Source organism: Cynara cardunculus, assembly GCF_001531365.2.
Source record: "Cynara cardunculus var. scolymus isolate 2C chromosome LG 4, CcrdV1, whole genome shotgun sequence".
Taxonomy (NCBI): Eukaryota; Viridiplantae; Streptophyta; class Magnoliopsida; order Asterales; family Asteraceae; genus Cynara; species Cynara cardunculus.
In genome coordinates, this window is record NC_037531.1 from 10,109,365 (window position 1) to 10,130,127 (window position 20,763).

A 20,763-nucleotide genomic window follows, 5' to 3' on the forward strand; every position below is an offset into this window, starting at 1 on the left:
TATAAATTTTATAAAGATAATAATTAAGTATTATCTTTGAATTTAATGATTATACTAATTATATTTTAGATTTTTTATATTTAAAATAAGATGTTTATCCTGTATTTGATTGTGTTTATCTGCAGTTAGTTACACGAATTCAGATATGGGATGAAATCATTTAGGGATGAACGAGTTTAAAAGTTTTTAAGAACTTTAAGAATTTTTAAGAGTTTTAACCAAATGCTTTATAAGATAATATAGATTTTAACATATCCAGAGATACTAATTAAAATCTCTGCTTTAGATGCAAACACTCACGTGCATATCACGTGAGTATCACTCTCCGTGTTCAGTTCTTTTTAGCGAACATATTATTAAACTTCTTCTCCCCTGCGAGGTCGATTTCGCGAACGAGATCATGGCGAACCTGAATTCATCGTTCTTACTTTTTCTCTCTCTAAACTTGTTCCATATATTTCACACAGCCATCGCCAGAGGCGGTGAACGTGATTCAGGTCAACCCCCTTTTCAATTGGATTCATCACTTCTTTTTCGATCATATGATTGTTTGGCTGCTGAATGAATTCAAGTCTTATGTTTGTTGTTGTTGTTGTTCTTGTTTGGTTCCTGCTGCGAATATTATTAATTGTAAGAAAGAATAAGAACGAAATGAAAATACTGTTTTTTTTTTGTTTACTCCAACTTTTAGTTTTGAGAATATATTTTATTTTTTATATTGAAATTTTCTTCTGATTGAATTAGTTTCACAGCTTAGTTTTCCTACTTGAATACATCTTCACGGTTTGGTGTTTGTTGTCAATTATTGTGTATAACCCATACAGATTCTATGAGTGTTGAAGTTAAAAGAATCAAATGTTGACCCTAATTATCGTATGAGATATTAGTTCTTAAAGATGGACTTGTGTTTTGTAATTTAAAGGGTATCATAATGATGTAAATCGTACCGAAAAGATACTATCAAATCCCTAAAGGAGAGGCTGTAAAAGATGGAAATGTATCAAATGCTGGAAATCATGGTTTATTCATAGCATAATCAGATTGGTATTCTGGGTTTGTATGTAAATTGGTGGTGAGGGTTGACTATTTCCAGCAGTTCATGTCTTGGAAGATTGTACCATGCATCAAGGGACATACTTTTAGGGAGTATTAGAATCTCAACACCATACATCAGGGACTTTTTGCATTGAGCTCTCATGGTATGAGCTCACACCTTAGGTTTGAGAGGTTTCGGGTTGAGTTTGGGTGTTGGGGGTTGAAAACATACAAGATGGCCTTACGTGAAGGGAAAAAAGAAGAAAAAACGTAGGATCTAAGATCTCCAATCTGGTCTGGCTATTGTCTACCTGATCTTGTGATTGCTTTCCACTGCACATATTAGCAAGTTTCATAGACCATCTGCAAACCTCTTTGTGTTATTAGTATTTTCCAACCTCCAAATATACATGACCTTTGCTTTTCAACGTAATTTTCTCTTTGATTAAGGTTTTGACCATCTAATGTTAACTTTCATCCTTCTTCAACATTGTCATCAATTAAAGAGAAGGTTTAATTCATATTCTATTCTATTGAGGAAATAATAGGCCTAATCTCATGTGTCAGATTGAGGTGGTGGTGTTTCTGATGAACATCTTGACCTTCATATTGATCCTGTTGTGAATATTTAATCAATCAAAAAAATAAAAAGTAAAAATTGATGAGATGGGCAAGTATTGCTTCTGTTGCTTAATGAGGCAGCAGCTCAGCACATCTGTACTGATTCAACACCTGTGTTCAAATGGTTTTGCTGCCAAGTACCAATAACCATTTTTCAGATATTTAAATATCATGGAGTTATATTTTTACCTTTTGGGGTCTCTTATATTACAAAGTCGTAGTCTTTTGAGCTAGAACAAGCAAGATGATTTCTGTTAGAAAAATGAATCTTGATCAAGGTTTTACTCATGGTCAGAAATCGTGATCCAGATATACAGGTCAAGTTTTTTGGAACTACAATTGTGTGGTATGTAAGCATGCTGCTATAAGTACAATCATTTTACATAGAAAAACTACTTGAACATTAATTATTTGGAGATCTGTCCTTCCAGATCATGGTTTCTCAATTTATGAAGAAAAATCAGGCTTTAGAAAGAATCATTACCCAAAAAAAGAGAAAAGTTTTTTTTGTTTATTATCCTTTCACCATATCTTATTGATTTATGATGAACAGGTTTTGTGGACAAAACATATGCTGCTTCAGGAAGGCATTTGTTCGGGGAAAACCACTTTCAGAAACTGTATATAAACTATCACAAATTCAGAATTATATTTGAACCGTATAAGTACTCCTTTTCTAGTAGTTTGATCGACATTTGGCTATTTCTGAACTTTGTGATGCAGTAATACTTTAGCTCATGGGTATATGACTAATTCTGATCTTGAGAAGGCTATCAAGGCATTCCATGGTAGATGTGGTCACTTATCCAGGATATACAGGTGACTTACTCTATTGATACATTGTTTATTTGTTTTCTGATCCTATAAAGAGTGTAAAACTTTTTTATACTGCCATCAACTAGCAGATATAGTTCTCATGGCTGTTATTTATATAGAAAGAAATGGTTAATGTTGTTTAAATGATGTTTGTGTAATCAGCTGACTTGTTCTTGATTCTCTCTTTGAGGGCATTTAATCATACACCAGTATTGGGAAAAGTGTGTTGGGAGTTCCACTGGTAATATATTGATTAATGCTTCTATGGTTCTTTTTCTTATCTTTTTCAGTAATTACTGAAACTATATATCCTCATACTTTCTTCCATAATATCTAACGCAGTGGGTGATGGAAATTTCTAATAATCCTGGGAAGGAAGAGGCCAAGCCTGCTTTCAAGGTGATAATATCCTGCATTGGTGTGAAAATGTTTTTTAGCATGCACCTTTTTTGTGCAAGTAGATCGATAATGTGACTAAAACTGGTCTGTTCATAGGCTAAACAGCTGAAAATGTGATAACCCATGATGAATGAGCTCTTATTTTAACAGGAGTAGAATTACCTTCTGATAAAGCTGAAATAGATGGGTGATTAAGTTTGAAGGATTGTCCTTATTAAATTAAAGAAGTATGTAGAATCCGTAATAGAGTCTGTAAAGGAGTAGGGTGATCAAAAAGCCAACCAACCCGGCCAACCCAACCCAAAACAACGAAAAAATACTCAACTCGAGGTAACCTGACACGTAGTTGATACAAAATTAGGCCAAACCACATCTATTGGGTGGGAATTGGGTTAGGGTCATTTGAACCCAACCCAAGTTACCCAACACAATGAACCCGATGCCTTTCTATACAATGAATTTAATATGATTGTTAAATCCTTGATTAATATATGTACATTAGACATTAGAAATTTAGAATAACCCGTAATTAACTATATTCAAAATTATATTACAATTTCAACCGGAATTTAACTTTCTTATTTGCATGAACCTTCAACTTTCTTTCTTGCATTTGTTAGCCTTTGTTTGTATGTTATCATTTTTTGATTTTACTTCATTTAAACACAAATGCTTAGCTAGATTGTAAAATGTACCAACGTTTTAAACCCAACCCGACCAACCCAACCCAAAAGTCTTTCTTTGGTTGGGTTGAGATTTTTCAAACTGCAAACATTGGGTTGGGTTGTTCAAATGCCTTCAATCCGGCCAACCGAACCCATGTGCAGCCCTTGTGAGCCGGTTGCATTGCCTTTGTCATTTCATGAAGAGGAAAAAGGTTATATAGGATCAAAGCTGAGTTTATAATTTGCAATGATGGCAATAAATGTGCTCTTCTCTCACACCCTTCTACATTTGCAGTTTTCTAGGGTGTTTGTTTTTCAACTTCCTTCTCTTGGATTGAGGATGACTTGAGTTCGGTTCTTATCAGATGGCATGCTTGATATAGAGGACATCTAATATGTATTATGTTAATCAAATTATGATGAGATCTGGAATCTATTTGCATTTTTTCCATGTTCTACTTCCATGTTTCTGCTAAAGCAATATTTTATGATTATGTAAATCAATCTTTTTTTCCATCATTTACTGCAAGTTCCAGAAAAGAAATACTGTTTTGGGATTGATTGCTTGATATCCTTCATGCTGTAGTCTATCTGCTTGTTCCGTATTGTACTCCCTTTTTCCATTAAAGCAGTATTTTATTATTACATGAATCAATTTTGTTCCAACATCTATATTACTCTTCAAAATTGTTTAATTGTTTTTGGGATTGATTGCTTGATATCCTTGATGTTGCAGTTTATTGGGAATGTGCATGGAGATGAACCTGTAGGCCGTGAACTTCTCTTACTTCTAGCAAATTGGCTGTGCGACAATTATATGAAGAACCCCTTGGTAACCTTTTCTCCTTAAAATATTAATGCTTCTCATCTCCAGCCTTTCTCCTTTCGTACCCAAACCCTAGCTGAAGTTATCAACTATGAATTCAAATTTATCTGTTTGCTCAATCACTAAAACAGGAATAAGCAGACAATTAAGTTTGTCATTTGAATACGTAGAATATAATTATTCTTAGATTACGTCAACCTCTTCAAATTAAGATTTTGATGCTATATTACTTTGATAGTAACACTTTTCTAGATAAGTAGTTGCATCTGTAATGAACAGTTAGGGCCTGTTTGTTAGCAGCTTAATGAGCTTAATGGACTCACAACTTATTTGGTCAGCTATACGTGGCTGTTTGGTAGTGGTTTAATGATATGGAAAGTGGCTTATTCAATAAGTTTCTAGGGGGAGCTTTATGCAGAAAGCCAAGTTTGATCTAAACCTGCCCCTCCCAATTTAAAAACTCGCTTCTTCCGTTTATGAAAAAACTCTCTCAAACAAAAACCTTCCCGATCTATATAGGCAGATTAATCCACACATACAGCTTTTCTATACAGTACTCGATGAAAAATCAATCAAACAGCCCCTTAGTTATTAATTAAGCAGTGGTGGATGCTTAACTTCTTAGCAGCGATTAACCAGCCCTAACTAATCAAAGGAGGGGGTGGGGCTGTACCTCATCTGTGCCGTCTACCTATCAGCTACTCTTATTGATTCTCCCATAGGGTGATCGATGGGCAAGTCTATCTCGCAATCATTGTGGAACTTCTTCCCTGATCCCTGCCATTGTGTAGTACCGCTCAAGGTATAGAACAGGATGCCTAGGTTGCTGCTTAAATGGCTCTAAGCAGGGATTTTTTTAGAACACCAAGAAAAGGTGATATCACCAAAATCTAGATGACACAAGAGGAAACAGTCACTCGAGTTGGTTTGACTTTATGAGAGACCTTTTGATGCCTGTCGAGCAACTTGACTGAATGAAATGTACTCCGTATTTCCTTTGTCCCACAGCATTTGCAACATTCTCAGTTTGAAGGTCTGCATGAAATGCAAGATAAAGACTCTTAGATGATGGAACTACCAAAGGTATTTTATGTCATCACCCAATGGCAGATCTAGAATTTTTTATGATTGGAGGCACACTCAAGGGTGTAAAAAAATTCCAAAACCAAATAACTCATCCTAACCAAGACGGTTTCAGGTTATTCGTTTTTCGGCTTAAACAATTTGGTTAATCGAACAAAGATTACTTATTTTGTTTGGTTTCAGTTATACTACTATTCATATATTTTACTACTTCTAGTAAAATTGAAAGTAAGTAAACGCAATACACATTAATACAAGATTCAGTTGATTCATAATGGACCGGATAACTAGATGAACAAACCACTAAACCAACTTGTAAGAAAACAAATGTTGATATGTGACATTAAACCAATTTGTAAGAAACATAGTAAAAGATAAATCAAAATCCTTAATAGTTGATGAACATATAGGTTAGAGGGCGAAAGGCCAAGAAACTAGATTCAGTTAGAAAGAAATCAGATAATAAAAGACCTAAAAATTAGAAATAAAAGACAAACCAATTGCATACTTTGAATACAAATAACAAATCCAAATTAAATAACAAACTTAATAACCCTAAATCATATAACAATCAAGGAGTTGAAAACTAATAGTTAACAAATAGTAATAAATGTCAATCTATAAAATAATTAAATGCAAAATGAAAGATTGAAAGTAAAAAAATAATGATAATAGTTTATCAAATCAATACCAAAATCAGTGGATATTTACCAAAAAAATACAAAATAAATTTCCAAAGAAATCAAAATAAGAGGATCAATTAGACCAACATTGCTAATTTATCATTTATCAACAACATGTATTAATCATTAAATCAATATAAACAATACATATTCAATATTTCAAGAGGTTTAGTGTTTTTTACCAATGGAGAACTGTGAGTGAAGATGAAAGTGTAAGAGAGTGAGTCTGTGAGAGTGTAAGTGAAGTCTTGGAGATGAGTGAGTGGGGAGAGAGTGAGTGGAGTCTTTAGGGGGATTATTTTTTATTAGTTGGGGGCCTAAACAATAAATATTCAAATGTTTCAAGAGGTACCAAAATTTTTTAACCTGCACATAGAGATTTTGTTGGGGGCAAGTGCCCCCATCACCAATGCTTTAGATCCACCACTGTCATCACCAATCCTCTTCTGCATTCATCGATGTCACCACCACTCCCATAAAGTATGACTATAGTGCAAGAATGTATTTTCAGATTTGTAAGATCTTTACTTAGCTGGAAAACGTATCTAATAATCAAGGGGATTAAATATCGGGTTATATGCACATGGTAGCAATGTACTTTAGACCAATTCCCATTTTTGGCAATGTACTTATTTTACGTAAAAGAACAACTTACTTTAACTTTTGTCCATTTTAGGACCAGGTTTTATACTTTTTTGCTAAGGCAGAACTATTACAACTGGTTTGACAATCAAATTATGAAATGATACAACATTAAAATACAGAAAATGATCATCAAAATGGACGAAAATGAAGTATGTTGCTATTTTGTATAAAATGATGAAAGTACATCGCCTAAATGGATGAATGTTAAAAGTATGTTTCTCTTTTGCATAAAAGAAGTACATTGCCTAAAATGTGAATTGTCTTAAAGTATGTTGCTATTATGTGTAATTAACCTTTATACATTCAACATGGTATTTAGATACTAAAGTGAAAATCCCACTAAATTCTTATTCAAGAAACAGATTGATAGGAATTTAAGAACACCAAGAGAGAATTTTGCCAAAGCTTTTTATATTAATCTTCAAAGTGATTACAAATGAAATTCTTACTCTAATTACAAGAAATGAAACTATTTATACCAACTAGTTACAAAGAAAAAATTACAAGGAGAAACTTGATTGAATACAACATTAAAGCACAAACTTAAACCCAACATTCTCCCCCTTTGGATTCAAGCACGAGATATTATGAATTTTGATCTTCTGAAGCCCAAGTTAGTCTCACACCTTCTAATTGCATTCCGGTGCTGTATTATATCATCAAGCAGCTCCAGGGCACTAGTCGGTAAGAACCTTTCCCTCAGACTTAATCTGTTAGGACCTGAAACTTTGTCATCAATAGCCTTTTTGCCTTCTAGCTCTTTCCTCACCATCTTGATTGTTCTTTCGCAGTACTTGTTTAGCTTGCTGAACCTTAAGAACCTCTTAGCTTTCTCAGAATTTTCATCTATCACCCCGAACTCCGGATCTTCAAGAATCATGTACAGAGGATAACCATCAATGTCTTCTAGCTCTTGATCTGGCCTCTTCAGGTTGACATTCTTTTGGTTACTTTCGTACCCCATTTGGACATCAATTACTGAAGAGAGCTTGAGATGACACTTAAGGTACCGTTTGATAGCTTCAATTCCTCTGACAACTCCTTCCAATCTCACAGTCTGGTTGCGAATTTCATGATACATGTTTTCCAAGTCTTCTAAGAATAGATTCGGAAAGTCAGCTTCACTAAAACTCCAAACTTGACCGTCTTGATCGAGACGATTTGGTGCTTGGTTCTTACATAGCTGATGGGTTGTCATTTAGCTTTGAGGTAGTATTTGTATTCTTTGCGTTATTCACGCGTTTCCATGTGAATACCCAAAATTTTATCTGTACTCAAGGCTTTCCGATGACGAACAAAAATATTATGATATATGTCTTCAAGGTACGGCTCACTGATTCTTCCTCTGTCTAGCCCTGGTGTATTAACTCTTACAGCAAACGGTATGTACCTCCTTGTTGATCTAACAGTTGTAGCTTGAGGAATGGAAGACGTATCCGGAACATTTGGTGATTTGGTAGGAGCTGGTTCAGGTATTTCTTTAGGATCGGATTGAAGTGGAAAGATAGGATCATGTTCATCCATATCTGCTTCAAAGTCAAAGAACAAGTCATCCGAATCATCATTATCTTCTATTTCAGCACCATAATCCTGAAATTCTCCAATCTCCCTTGAAAACACATCATTAAAGCCCACGTTTGCTAACAGACCCAGCAACATCCTTGTTTCTACTGTAGAGACCGCCGACTTTTCAACCATTGGCTCGATCTCTAGGTCTGTAGCCACAATTATCTCCAGGCCTGTAGCCCGTTCACTACTTACCAGCTTGAACCAGACTTTGATCGTTACGCTCCTCAGAGTTCTCTTCTTCAGACATCAATACTTCATTGCCCTTCGAAGTCTCAGTCACTCTCTGTCTTTTGTTCTCCCCCTCATGGTGATCAGGATCGTCATGTCTTCGTTTTAGAGAGGTGGCTTGAGCTTTCCAAGTGTTCTCCAGAATTGACACCCTTTCAGATAAAGTATCAATCGAGCTATGCATATTGGCTATGGCTTGGGTAGAAGAAGCAATTGTTTGATCTGTTTGTCCTCTTTTATACAACTTCTCTTCTAGGTCTTTGAGCTTTTCATTTAGAACTTTATTTTGTAACATAAGAGTGCTATTCTTCACAACCGGTTCATCATTAATTATTTCCAATGATTTAAGTTTAGCGGATATTTCATATATTTCTTCGGTCAAAATATTCTTTTTCTCATAAAACTTTTTGCTCTCAGATACCAAAGATTGAGCCCATGCAAAATTTTCAGCATTTTCAACGTTCAGCTTAACATATTTATCTTGTTACGTTTTAAGATCTTTTTCTAAAATTGCAACTTGATCCTTTTCAATTTCAAGTCTTTGCTGAAAATCTTGTAATTTGAACATCATTCTTTGCATCTGTGCAAAACATGAAGATTCAAGTACCTCATCACTTGAATCTGCTCCTTCATCATTCTCAAAAATTTCACTTTCAGTTCTAGCCATCAAACAAATTTGTGCAGCAACATCTGATTCTTCCTCTTCATCAGTCAGATTTAGCCGATGATCGTCTTCAGCCATCAACGTTTTACCCGCATCCTTTTGTTTTGATAGAAGGAACTTATTCTTATAATAGTCAGTGTTATTGGACATTGGCTTTCTACAGTTCACTGCAAAATGTCCCTTCTTGCCACAGTTGTAGCACTTAGTATTCTCATCAGCCACTCTCTTTACAAACTTCTTTTCATCACCTCTCTTCTCAAATCTCTTCTCATCATATTTCTTTTCCTCACCAAATTTATCTTTAAACTCATACTTTGAACCTGACACAGACCCATACTGAAACAAATTTAAAAATTTAAAACTTGACACAGACCAAGACAACCATATTATTGCCAAATCATTTTTATAAGAAAAAATGCTCTCAAAATTCAGAAAAATACGCTCCGGCTTTTACTGCTAAAAAAATGAAAGAGAAAAATATATACATAGTTGTCCGATTTGGAAATCATTCTAAGTTTTGGAACTGCAAGAGATCTAAATTTTTTAGTTAGATAAAAATGACATCAAGAGAGGCCATGGCAATAGGGATCGACACAAAATCACCTGTTTTATTTAGAGGGGATTATAACCAGTGGAGAGACAGATTCTTAAATTTCATTGAAAGACAGAAAGACGGTGAAATGATTATGGAATCGTTAATGGAGGGTCCCGCTGAGTTTTGGAAAGAGATTCCCGCCATCCTTGAACAAAATAGACCTGCTGAGATAGTGCCCAAAGAGAAGTCTAGGTATACCTAAGCTGAGAAGGATAGAGCACATGTTGATGTTGTTTGTAAGTCATACATGATGCCCAAAGAGAAGTCTAGGTATACCCAAGCTGAGAAGGATAGAGCACATGTTGATGTTGTTTGTAAGTCATACATGATGCAAGCATTGACCAATGATATATACACAAGCATAGACAACTATAAGAAGTCGGGAAAAAGTATGTGGGATCAGATCGAAAAGATGATGATGGGATCCAAAGTTGGTACTCAGTTGAAGATAACTAACTGCATAACCAGTTATGAAGAGTTTAAAGCAAGAGAGGGAGAGAGCCTAGATGATGTTTATGAGAGGCTAACCAGACTGTTAAATGAGCTGACTAAGACTGATATTAATAAAACCAGAATTGAGGTTAACCTTCAGCCTGAGTGGAAATCATTCGTTAACAATATCAGATATAGTAAGTCCTTATCTGATATTGACATTCATTAAGTGTAGACTTTAAAGCAGAATGAGGAAGAGGTTTTGGAGATTAGAGATGTAAAGAAGAAGAATGAAAAGAAAGTTAGTGATCCACTGACATTGGTCTCTGAGAAGAAGGTTAGGTCAAAGTCTAGTAAATCTGTGAAGGAAGTGGTTGTGACTAGTGAGTCATCTGCTGAAGAAAGTGTTGACAGTGATTTTGATTATGAGATGAGAGAAATCAAACAGGCCATGGTTATGTTAACTAAGGCATTTAAAAAAAAATCTATAAGAAACCGCATTCAAATAGTCAGAGGTTCTCATCAGGTTCAAAGTATGAGTTTAAAGATAAATTTGGTGAGAAAGAAATATGATGAGAAGAGATATGAGAAGAGAAGTGATGAAAAGAAGAAGTTTGTAAAGGGAGTGGCTGATGAGAATACTAAGTGCTACAACTGTGGCAAGAAGGGACATTTTGTAGTGAACTGTAGAAAGCCAGTGTCCAAGAACACTGACTATTATAAGAATAAGTTCCTTCTGTCAAAACAAAAGGATTCCAACATAAAGCACAAACTTAAACCCAACGTAAGGATTCCAAGTTTTTGATCAGGTGAAATATATATTTTTGAGTGGCAAACTTTTGAGGGTATTTTCAATTAAGCAACTAAACTGTTGTAATCTGTAGTTTGGTTATTAAACTAATCCTTTAGAACCTAATCAAGTGACTAATATTACAATCTGTTGAAAACTGAACAGAAAGGTGATGCGGCCAACAACAGGTGTAATTTTCTTCTACAAAGCTATGGTAGTGCATCACTGATGTACAATTTTGTTTTTATATTTTATGCTGATGTGGACAAAATAGTTAGAATTGATTATTTTTGCTTATTATTTTATAACAAGTTGCACAGAGCTATGCAGAATTAATTAATTTCATTATTACTTAATTTGTTTTTTGAAAAGTTAAAAGTCCATTTAAGTATCAATGAAACGAGTATATCCAACTAATAGAAAATCTAATGTACCAGTGATTAATGCAACATGCTCAAGGATTTGATATTCATTGTACAGAACCCACATCTAACCAAGGCATTCTGTACAGGTAAATTTATTTATTAATCTGAATCCAATGTACAAATATATATATATATATATATATATATATATATATATACGTATATATTGTACAATTAGTAGAAATAGTACTAAAAATCTACCATACAGCAAATACAGTTTCTTTATGCTTTCCATCTCCACTTTCTCTCCCCGAAAAAAGTAGAACCTCCCCTTCATCTTCTCCCAACCCCTCTTTATCTTCTCGAACAAATCATTTGCTATAATGAAATAGCAAATGAGTACTACTCAGATACAATGACGCGATTGAATTGGTTTCCCATTAGGTACTTGATTTCTCATGTGCTAAAGAAGAACCTCTCCTGCTCCAACCAGAGCTTAGTATAATTGGTTAGCGTGTTAGACACTATAGTTACTTGAGGTCTGAGTAAATATAAAATTATGAAGGTAGGTGGTACCTGGTAAATCCCAATGATCGGACTTGCAAACATCAATTATGGCGATGATGGAAGCACGTAAGAAGGGGGAGTGGATCTTGTGCTTTAAGTAATCAGTTCATCTGTCGGGAAGAACATAAAACCAGGAAGCATTTTTAGCACACTGAATTTTACGGTGGTTGTAATTTAATGAACAAGGTGGGTTTGGAGATGATGAACCAGAGAGGGGCACAATGAAAACTTGCACTTCATGCTTTGCTCGTTGTACATTGTTTTATAAATTCGACTTCTTTTGAGCTGTAATTTGATTTTAGATGTGTAACCACCTGTACCTGATGCTTCACTCATTCTCTATTAGTTTACTTTATTAAACATATACAAGCTTATTAAAATTTTCTAATTGAGAAGAAGATCCCTCTGAAAGTACAATCACTACATTTAAAAGCTTAGGCGTAATTTATTTTACAAATATCCATGCCAGCAAAAGAAATGCTACCTGCTTGCTACTTGATGATCTATCAATTTCTTTCACAACTGAAACATACAACACCTGATTATGCTTTTATGATTGATTGTGTCACTAAGTCGCAAGTTTTGGTTGTTTTCGTACTAAACTGAAAGTGCCCCAAAGATGCAATCACCAAATTAAATGTAGAAGTTATGAATAAGAGGAAGGAATAATTTCTCTCCTTTTTGTTATATCTCGAACTGCAGAGAAACCCAAATATTTATAGCTGGGGGACTAAGACTACCAGCCCTTTATTCTAGGAAAAAATAAACCAGCATTATCCTCCTAACAAACTCTCAAAAAATAAGTCTAAACGAAACAGATTTTCCACACTCTCCCTCAAGCTGGGCTATGAATGTCAATCATACCCAGCTTGGATCTTAGCTCTTCAAATCCTTGTCTTGGCAGCGCTTTTGTAAGGATGTCTGCAATTTGTTGTTTTGATGGTAAAAATTCTAGCTCGAGTTCTCTTCCTTCTAACTTCTCTTTCATGAAGTGTTGATCCAGCTCCACGTGTTTTGTTCTCTCGTGATGCACATGGTTTCTTGCTATATCAATTGCTGCCTTGTTGTCGCTGTATAGTTTCATTGGATCAGTAATTCAGTAGTAGTGATATTCAACTCTTTCTGAAATTTCAGAGAAAATATGTTATTATTCTCATTGAAAAGCAATAGGAGTATTTATACAACTTAGAGACCTAACTAGAATCCCATAATTTAAGGGATTTGATAACATACAAGGAAACTTACCAAACTATACAAATATCTACCAGATTTGTTACAAAAGGAAAAATAATCCCAAGAAATCAGGGATTATATTCATTGTATCAGTTCCACACTTTCAATACTCTTCTTAGCCATATTCCTTCACAGATTCCATGGCACATCGCTCTAAATTCTGCCTCTGCACTACTTCGAGAAACAACAGCTTGTTTCTTGCTTCTCCATGGTACAAGATTTCCCCATACGTAAGTGCAGTATCTTGTGGTGGATCTCCCATCGGTTCGTGACCCACTCCAATGAGCATCAGTAGAAACCTTTATCTCTCTGTCCTTTGTCTTTCCGAAGAACAGCCCCTTTCCTGGGCTTTGTTTTAGATATTGGAGGATGCAAAATACAGCGGCTCGATCATCTTCTGTTGGTTGGTTCATGTATCTGCTCACTATTCGAACAGCAAAGCTTATGTCAGGTCTTGTATCTTCCAAGTAGATTAACTTTCCCACTAATCTTTGATAGCTCCCTTTATCTGTTAACTTGCTACCCTCGCCTTGATGTCTTCCATGTGGATCCATAGGTGTTTAAGCTGGCTTGCATCCCAATATTCCAGTTTCCTTTAGCAGATCGATGGTATATTTCCTTTGTGTGATCTGGTCACTTGCATCCCAAGGAAGTACTTGAGTCTTCTCAAGTCTTTTACCTCAAATTCTTTTGCAAGCGTGTCCTTTAGATGATAGAGTTCCTCCACATGATCCCTTGTCAGGATTATGTCCTCTACATAAACGATCATGATGGCTTTCTTTCCTGTTGAGGAATTCTTGATGAACATGGTGTGATCGGTTTGGCATTGAATGAACCCATGTTGTTTCACCACTCGGGTTAGTCTCTCAAACCAAGCCCTTGGTGATTGCTTGAGTCCATAAAGTGACCTTTTTAGCTTACATGCCTTTCCGAAAGATTCATTTGTCAATTCCAGGTGGTACATCCATGTATACCTCTTCTTCTAGTTCCCTATTTAGAAATTCTTTAAATCCAAGTTTGCTGCAAGTGAGACTTGCAAATATCTCCCTATAGTCCACTCCATATGATTGTGTAAACCCCTTGGCTACCAACCTTGCCTTGAATCGATTTATTGTTCCATCAGCATTATACTTCACTGTGAAAACCCATTTACACCCAACTGTTTGCTTACCAAAGGGCGAGTAAGCAATTTACGCGAAGGACTCTCTTTAACATAATATATTATTTCTTGTTACGGAGCCCGTAAAGGAGTTGTGGATACCGCTATCCGAACATCAGATGCAGGATATCTTACACGCAGACTTGTTGAAGTAGTTCAACACATTGTTGTACGKCGAACGGATTGTGGCACCGTTCGAGGTATTTCTGTAAGTCCTCGAAATGGGATGATGACGGACAGGGTATTCACACGTGTCGTTCTTATCAAGGGCCTTCAATTGCTCTTCAACAACCTTCCACTTCGGATGTTGAAGAGCTTCTTGTACATCCTTTCGAATTTATATCAAGTCTAAAAAGGCTGCAAAGACCCTATGCATGGATGACAGACCTTTATGTGTCATGAAGTTGCTGATTGGTGAGCTGTACATGATCTTTTCCCTTTCCTCAGTGCTACAGGAATGTCGAGATCATCTGAATCATTTTCTGAGATGCTCTTATCAGAATTAGCAGCAGTAGCATTATTAGCTTCGGAACAACCACCTGCATGTGGATTGGAACTCATACCTTTATATATTCCGAGGTTTGACTCATGACTTGGGTTGGTCTCATGACAGTGTGGCGTGTTAACCTCTTCTTCACATCCAACTTTATGTTGTCTCGAGTACACCAAGGTTTCTTTCTGCAGGACATCAGAATTTGGTGTGACGAAGGCTGTAGGAGGGCTGGAAATCAGAACTGAATTTGGCACAGTGACCGCAGGAGGCCTGGAAATCGGAGCTAGAGCTGGATTTGGCATAATGGTGTTTGGGCTGGAAATCTGAGCTGAACTGTGTATGGAGTTTGGCATCATTTGAGACCAAATATGATATTCATCCGAATGTTGTCCCCCTGAATATCAGATTTTCGGAAAAAAAAAACTTGTTCTTCAAATAATGTCACATCCATTCGATTGTAAACCTTTTTTCTAGAAGGGGAGTAGCATTTTTATCTCTTCTGGTTACTTGAATAACCTAGGAAGATACATTTGCTAGATCTCTTATCGAGTTTGTTGTGATTTTGTGGTGGAATATGAACAAAGGTTGTGCATCCAAATACCTTTATTAGAGGAGTATTCGATAGAAATCTAATATGAGGATATGTGATTATGAGTGTTTGAAGAGGTGTTTGGAACGAAGAATCCTAGATGGCATGCGATTGATCAAGTAGGTTGCCAATAATATGGCATCTGCCCGGAACATGGATGGAACATTTGAAGTAAAGAAAAATGAGCCAGCAACCTTTAGAATATGTCTGTTTTTTCTCTCGGCTACTCCCTTGTGTTGCAGGGCCCCGACACATGAACTATGATAGACTATCCCATAATCTTTTAGATAGGATGCCAAATTTGACTCAGAAATTCAGTTCTATTATCAGTTTATCTTTGTGTGAAACTGATTTTCCATCATTTTGTGAAACACTTGAAAAACATGTCTTACTTCAGATTTATCTTTCATAAGAAAGATCCAAGTGACACGAGTGTGGTCATCAATAAAGTTGACAAACCATCTAGAGCCAGAGATGTTCTTTATTCTAGATGGTCCCCATACATCACTATGAATTAAGTAGAACGGATAGGATGCTTTGTATGGTTGAATTGGATATGAATTTCGAGTGTGTTTTGGAAGTTGACAAACTTCACATTGAAATAAAACTGAGTTTATATTAATCAAATAAGGAAATATCCTTTTTAAGTACATAAAATTAGGATGCCCTAATCTAAGATGCCAAAATGAACATCCTCCCTCTGTTGGCTGGATTGAGAACATGCACTAGTTGGGTTTCTTGGTGGTTTTACTGTAGACTCTGTCTTCAATAGGAAGAGGTTCCCATGCATTTTAGCACTGCCAATCATCCTCCCCAAGACCAAGTCCTGAAAGTCGCATAAAGTAGAAAACATCTTAGTGGTACAATTAAGATCCTTCATGAGTTTAATAATAGATATTAAGTTATAGGTAAGTTAGGGACATAAAGCACAAAGTTGAAAGTAATGTCCTTTGAGATAGTAACCGAACCTATACCTTTACATCTGATAGTTCAAACTCTGGCCTCAGTCTTATTAGGCTGGAGTCCATCGAGTAAGTTGATGTTCCCAGTCATAATGGTCTTGTAGTACACGGAATTCTCAGCAGTTCCGTTCGTCATTGAGTTCAATAGCCATGACATTACCATGTTGTTTTCTGTCTTCCATGTCCGATAATTYTGACTATCTTCTGCCGRTGCTGCTGCTCCTGTTAGATAGTCTTCTCAGCAGTTCCGTTCGTCATTGAGTTCAATAGCCATGACATTACCATGTTGTTTTCTGTCTTCCATGTCCGATAATTCTGACTATCTTCTGCCGRTGCTGCTGCTCCTGTTAGATAGTCTTCTTCCCCTTTACCGCTTTTAAAGATCATCACAGAGTGCGACCACTGGTTGAAGTTGTGGTCGGTGAGTTTGTGACTGGTGATTGGTATAATCCCACCTTCGGAGAGGATGGGTCTTGTGTTGTACATAGAGGATCGGTTTTGGGTTGTACCGGAAGTGCCACTCTCGGTTTCGCTCCCCATGGCTGTCTTAATGTATTTAGTCATCAATGGTAGATGGCTTGAGGAAGGAGATATGGATCAGAGCTGCTCTGATACCATGTAGAAGTTATGAGTAAATAATTTCTCTCCCTCTTATTATATCTCAAACTAGAGAGAAGCACAAATATTTATAGCTGGAGGACTGAAATTACCAGCCCTATATTCTAGGAAAAAATAAATTAGCATTATTCTCCAAACAAACTCTCAAAGAATACGTCTAAACCTATCTTAGAGATAACAATGAAGCAGATTTTCCACAGTAACCAAACAATGTACTCGATATATCCCATTCGAAAGTAGGTTATGGGGGTAGGAGGTTCACGTACCTTTCCTCTACCCCAAGGGGTAGAGAGATTGGTTTGATGAAGACCCACGGCTTGCGAAAAGGTTTTGGACAAACAAGAGAGAAACTGAGACTCTATCAAAGAGTTCATATTTTCTTATAAAGTTTCGATGATTTCGAGAAGACACCAGAGAGTATGCTACATATGAACTTTGTTTTCTAGAAAAAAGTGTGCCTTCAATCAAGCAACAAGGATAGTAAACAATAAGGACAATCACCAAAGTATGTATTTCGACTATAAGTTTGAGAGAATGCACTTATTTTTCTTTATATAGCCCCCCTTAAGGTTTTTTTTGAATCTTTACTAGACCTTCTTATTCTTGGGTGATCATGTCAATTTTGGAATGCGTTTTTCGTAGTTTTTTTCCGGTAACTGCATTCTTTTGGGGTGTTCAATGGTGTATGCTGGTTATTCGATGTCATACCATAGATTATGAGGTTTTCTTGTTAGTTCTTGTTGTCATGTGCTTTATTGTGCAAATATTCTTTTGTAGGATCTTAGGTGTACAAGCTTAAGGCATTTCTGAAGTATGGTCTATACAGGCCTGTGACAAAATATGTCAATGTATGATGCATCTCTGTTACTTGCGCTTTTTCCAAGGGAGGCCATTTATGACTTGTAGGAGATAACCATTGAGGAGTGCATCCTGAAAACCTACTTTAACTATTTTACAATTGAATGCCAATTGAATTGAGTTATATGTTCTAATATTAATCAGTTCAGAACCATATTTAGCCAATGTAAAATCAGCCCTGCAATACAAGTGCTATCTCACTGACAACTATTCTTGCAACAATAGGCACTTTTTGTTCGCAATATATGGCTATGGTGGCAATTTGTCTGCTTTCTTTTTAAGTATTTCTCTTCTTGTCTGAGTTTCAGATGTTTATTAAGCCAGTTCATGGTTGAGCTAATATCTGCAAATGATCTACAATGTAAACGTTGACAGGAATCTAAGTTAACCATAAACCATGTGATTTTGTATACTCTATTCCCAATTTTGACTTACACTGATCTGGGAGCCACTGTTCAATGCAGGCGACATTGATAGTAGAGAAGGTGCACCTTCACATCCTTCCATCGATGAATCCTGATGGGTTTTCACTAAGAAGGCGCGGTAATGCAAAGGGCATTGATCTCAATCGTGATTTTCCGGACCAGGTATTTTCATCCTCTCATCATATTTTTTTGTCAGAGAAGCTCTATTCCAGTTGCAATTGTAAATGGATCTGAAACCAATTTTACCTTCTTTGAAAAGGTTCTCATTGGATTCCGAAGGTTTTACTTGAAATATCAACAGAAATTTAATTGTGGGGAGAAATACCTATTTTTGTTGGTGATGAAATCATGACAACATATTATGAAATCGTTGACAACATAACTTTTTCATGTTTTTATTCACTGATTTTGAGTGTGAACGTGCGAGAACAATATGATAATATTAATTTATTTCTTCAGTTGATGTAACTGATTGTTAAAAGCACTGAACCGATCATTACATGATGTAGTTCTTTCCAATGAATGATGATTTCAACAAAAGACAACCTGAGACAAAAGCGATCATGAAATGGATAAAAGAGATGCGTTTCACTGCCTCTGCTAGTCTTCATGGGGTAATCAATCTGAAACTAACTTTAGTTGTTGCAGCATATGCATTATTTTCGCTATCTACTGTCTGTTGCCGTTTTTGTTATCTATACTCAAGTATGGCTGATTAGGATGATAGTTGCTAGGTACACAAGAACATATTGGAGTTTAATATGAGCTTCACTCCACTTCTTAAAATCGCAATCTAGTTGCGCTCATTTTGTTCATACTGGACTTGAAAATCGTAGATAAAATAACATTACCTGACAAAAGAACCCCAATTTTATTTCCTGTGACTAGAAGATGGTGTTGGAATGTAGGCTTCGGCCTACTAAGTTAGACAAAAGGGAGGAGGCATAAAGTAAGGAGCCGGCCCTAGCCCAAAAGGAGCCGGCCCTAGTCTCTACCCTAGTTTCCTTGATTAGGAGATAACCCTAATTATGTTTGTCTATATATATTAATCTCATTGTACTTGTAAACGTTGTAGCACCTAAATAAAGAAAACCCTAGTTGCCCCCGTGGACTAGCACGATCAATCTGATCGTGTGAACCACGTAAATTCTTGTGTTCTTCTCTTGTTTTTTTGGGTTGTGCGTATTGCGTGTGTAACGTTTGTCCTAACAACTGGTATCAGAGCATTAGGTTCTTGATCTGTTACACTCAATCGCTGAAACCCTAGCCGTCGTCTACCGCCGCTGCTGTTTGCTATCGCCGCTGCTGTCTGCCACAGCCGCTGCTGTCCGCCGCCGCCGCTGTCCGCCGCCACCGCTGTCCGCCGCTGCTGTCTGCTGCCGCCGCTGTTACTGTTTGCCGCCGCTGCTCATCGCTGCCGCCGTTGCTAAAAGTCTGGGATAATGGCTGAGGACGGAAAAACCAGAATTGAGAAGTTTGATGGACAAGATTTTGGTTGGTGGAAGATGCAAATCGAGGATCTTCTGTGTCAGAAAGACTTGGATCAAGCCTTGACAGGAATAAAACCCGTAGGGATGGAAGACAATAAATGGGGTGCTCTAGACAGAAAAGCCTTGGCTGTTATCAGATTTACACTGGCCAAGAATGTGGCCTTTAACATTGTGAAGGAGACTACTGCATGTGGATTGATGAAAGCTTTGTCAAACATGTATGAGAAACCTTCTGCTTCTAACAAAGTCTTTCTGATAAGACAGTTAGTAAACACCAGAATGAAAGAAGGTATGTCTGTTACCTCACATTAATGGTTTCAATACCATTATATCGCGCTTGTTATCTGTTGATATTAAGTTTGAAGATGAAGTCCAAGCTTTGCTTTTGTTATCCTCGTTACCGGAAAGTTGGTCAGGAACTGTCACTGCCATTAGTGGTTCAGTTGGAACCTCTAAACTCACCTTTGAGGGCATTCGTGATTTCATCCTAGGAGAGGACATAAGGAGACAGAGTTCTGGAGAATCATCTAGTGCTTTGCTAAGCACTGAAGGGAGAGGTAGAAAGACAGAAAGGGGTAATGGCAGAGGTAGATCAAAGTCAAGAAAGAGGAGCCACTCAAAACCAAGAAAAGACATCCAATGTTGGAAGTGCAAAGAAACTGGGCACTTCAGAAATCAATGCCCTAAACAATCAGATGGAAACAAAGAGGTGAACGCAACAACTGATGATTCAGACGATGCCTTTATCTGTTGTGTTGAGAATTCAGCAGAGTCGTGGATCTTGGATTCTGGTGCATCATTTCATGCTACTTTCAGCACGAAGATGATGAAGAATCTACGAACAGGTAATTTTGGTAAAGTTCGTTTGGCTGACCATCGCACTCTTGACATCACAGGAATAGGTGACATAGACATAAAGACTTCATTGGGTACCACTTGGACATTGAAGGACG

The 20,763-nt window shown here is 36.7% G+C and overlaps 1 protein-coding gene across 1 annotated transcript in view; it reads left to right on the top strand.

Annotated features, from left to right (window-relative positions):
* Nucleotides 1-363: 363 nt before the first annotated feature.
* LOC112511355 (carboxypeptidase SOL1) overlaps nucleotides 364-20,763 on the top strand; it is a 31,626-nt gene continuing 11,226 nt past the window's right edge. Inside the window, exons 1-8 of the mRNA XM_025116951.1 lie at nucleotides 364-497; nucleotides 2,210-2,276; nucleotides 2,380-2,475; nucleotides 2,683-2,713; nucleotides 2,815-2,871; nucleotides 4,273-4,368; nucleotides 18,360-18,482; nucleotides 18,830-18,934. Coding sequence (XP_024972719.1) covers nucleotides 401-497; nucleotides 2,210-2,276; nucleotides 2,380-2,475; nucleotides 2,683-2,713; nucleotides 2,815-2,871; nucleotides 4,273-4,368; nucleotides 18,360-18,482; nucleotides 18,830-18,934 — 672 coding nt within the window. The 5' untranslated portion in view covers nucleotides 364-400. The remainder of the gene's footprint in view (nucleotides 498-2,209; nucleotides 2,277-2,379; nucleotides 2,476-2,682; nucleotides 2,714-2,814; nucleotides 2,872-4,272; nucleotides 4,369-18,359; nucleotides 18,483-18,829; nucleotides 18,935-20,763) is intronic.